We start from the raw sequence: 2,185 nt of genomic DNA, 5'->3' as shown, positions 1-2,185 counted from the left end.
AATATAAGAAAATGAGGGCAGTTTGAGACAAACTGGCTTCCAGTCACATGCCACCCGAATCAGACGCCACTGGAAGCAAAGGTCATCTGTAATTCTACTTTTTCAAGTTCATTTTCTATAGCCAGTGCTTAGTTCTTAAAACAAGCCAAAGGATTTCTAATCATGAGGTCAACTAGGATTATTATATACAAGAAATTTCTTTCTCAACAATAAAGTATCCATATCAGATTTTATTGTTCTCAAATGAGAGAAAATATACTTTCTCCAGGACAATTAGGCTTTTGTATAACCTTGATTTTTATAGCCCATTCTCTAATCTACTCAGTTTCTTCAGGCTGTCTGCTAGAAGATGCCGTGTGTCTCACGCAGCAGGGGGCTGCGTCTCACCACTCTTTTGTGTGCTCATGTATGTCCATCTTGCTTGCTGGGGAGAGGGCAACCCCAGCAGCTCACAGGAGAAAAGAAACAGGAGTCAAGGAAAAAATAACAAGATGTATTTAAAAACAGACTTCTCCAGTTGGCATTTGAATGAAGGAACTAACAACTCTGGCCAACCCTTTACATTATTTATTTCATTTTTAACAGTCCTCTTGCAGCTTTAATTCTTGAAATTCAGGTGGCAGCACCAGACAATGTATCCACAGAGGGAGAGGTATTATTGAACCAGTTTCCTTGTCATTCTTGTCTGAATGCAAATGGACAAATTCTTAAGCCCTCATATTCACATCACAACGACCATTAGGAAAAAAATTAAACTTGCATATGAAAACAAAAACAAAACCACACGCAAAAACCCTGCAGATAATAAATATTGCCGATCCGGTATTTCCAATGAAGCCCGATCTTATTCACTCTTAATACCCTTGCAGTCCATTGTACACCTTCTGCACTGAGCCTTGTTTCAGGAGCTGCTTGATACCTGGAGGAAGGGTGGACAATGACATTAACAGAAGTCTCACTCTCCTAGGCTTCCACAGCAAGCTTCCTGGGGAGACTCAAAAGGCCTGTGACACCCAAAGATCTAAATAAAACAAGCGTCAGTCTCGGAGGTCACCACACACAGCACGCTGTCCACACGTGCACGCACCCATGTCCTGCTTCCCCCAGGTCTGCACCCCACTCACATTCAGGGAGCCCTAGGAAATAAGAATAAAAGGGGTAACCCCAGGGGGAAGGAAACTCTCCAGCCAAACTGTTCATTCCTTCTGCTTTGTCCTCTTCAGTTTTTAGTCTCTTCAGCCACTGTTCTTTCTCTTATTATTTAAATTCCCCAAACTGGGCTCTCCTTTCAACAGACTCTACAGACATCCAGAGAGCCCTGATCCTCCTGCTGTCCACCTCATCTTCCCCTTGACAGTTTGGTTTCGCTTATTCATTGTAAATGATTGAGTTTCACTCCCAAATGACTTCTAACTCCCTATACCGCAAAGCCTACTCACACAGCCTTTTTACAAAGCAACAGCAGGATTTTTATTATGGTCTTTACAGAGAAAGATGAGTTCACTGCCACCTTGGGTTCTGCTAGTGTTAACAGTGGATGGTTCCTGTCACTGGACAGGTTTTTTTCTTTAATGTATTTAGTATAGGGTCTACCGGGTATGCAGGGTCTCATTATAGATAGGACTTGTAGTGATCCTCCTGTTTTCAGCCTCCCAAGTGCTGGGATTACAGGCGTGCGCCACCACACCCAGTCTCAGATGCTGTTTCAGCATGCCCCTGGGGCAAGCCAGCACAACACACCTGTGATCGAACCCCAGCCCCCGTGCTCTGCCTAAGAAGGCGCTCTAGTCCGCTGAGCTATTTGGCCGGCCCTGGGCAGTGTAGTTTTTATCATCACTTTGTTCTCATATACACCACACACACACACACACACACACACACACACACACACACACAATATACCATACCTTCTCTTGCTTCCTCTGTTAACTGTTCTTTTGGAAAATCCACATCAAAAGTGATTATCAAAGAGCCCTTGATGTTGTTATTGTCAAAGTTGGGGAGCCCTTCCCCTTTCTTCCAGAGCTTGGCTCCCGGCCTGGTGATCTTGTCCCGGGAAATGTGTACCTGGAACACAAAAGGGGATGGCCCAGTGTGGGCAGGCCACCTAACGAGCATGGCCAGCTTCCTGGGAACACAGGTGCACATGGCAGGTGGCACAGCTCAGCAACATGCACATGGCAGG

At 45.0% G+C, this 2,185-nt stretch overlaps 1 protein-coding gene across 1 annotated transcript in view; it reads right to left on the bottom strand.

Annotated features, from left to right (window-relative positions):
- Positions 1 to 210: 210 nt before the first annotated feature.
- Positions 211 to 2,185, bottom strand: part of Dnajb11 (DnaJ heat shock protein family (Hsp40) member B11) — a 19,591-nt gene continuing 17,616 nt past the window's right edge. The window contains exons 9-10 of the mRNA XM_004640884.3: positions 1,908 to 2,067; positions 211 to 919 (exon numbers count right to left, since the gene is read on the bottom strand). Of these exons, the coding sequence (XP_004640941.1) occupies positions 855 to 919; positions 1,908 to 2,067 (225 nt within the window). The 3' untranslated portion in view covers positions 211 to 854. The remainder of the gene's footprint in view (positions 920 to 1,907; positions 2,068 to 2,185) is intronic.

The sequence above is a fragment of the Octodon degus genome, unplaced genomic scaffold (assembly GCF_000260255.1).
Source record: "Octodon degus isolate 3935 unplaced genomic scaffold, OctDeg1.0 scaffold00128, whole genome shotgun sequence".
Taxonomy (NCBI): Eukaryota; Metazoa; Chordata; class Mammalia; order Rodentia; family Octodontidae; genus Octodon; species Octodon degus.
This window is presented reverse-complemented; position numbering and strand designations above follow the sequence as displayed.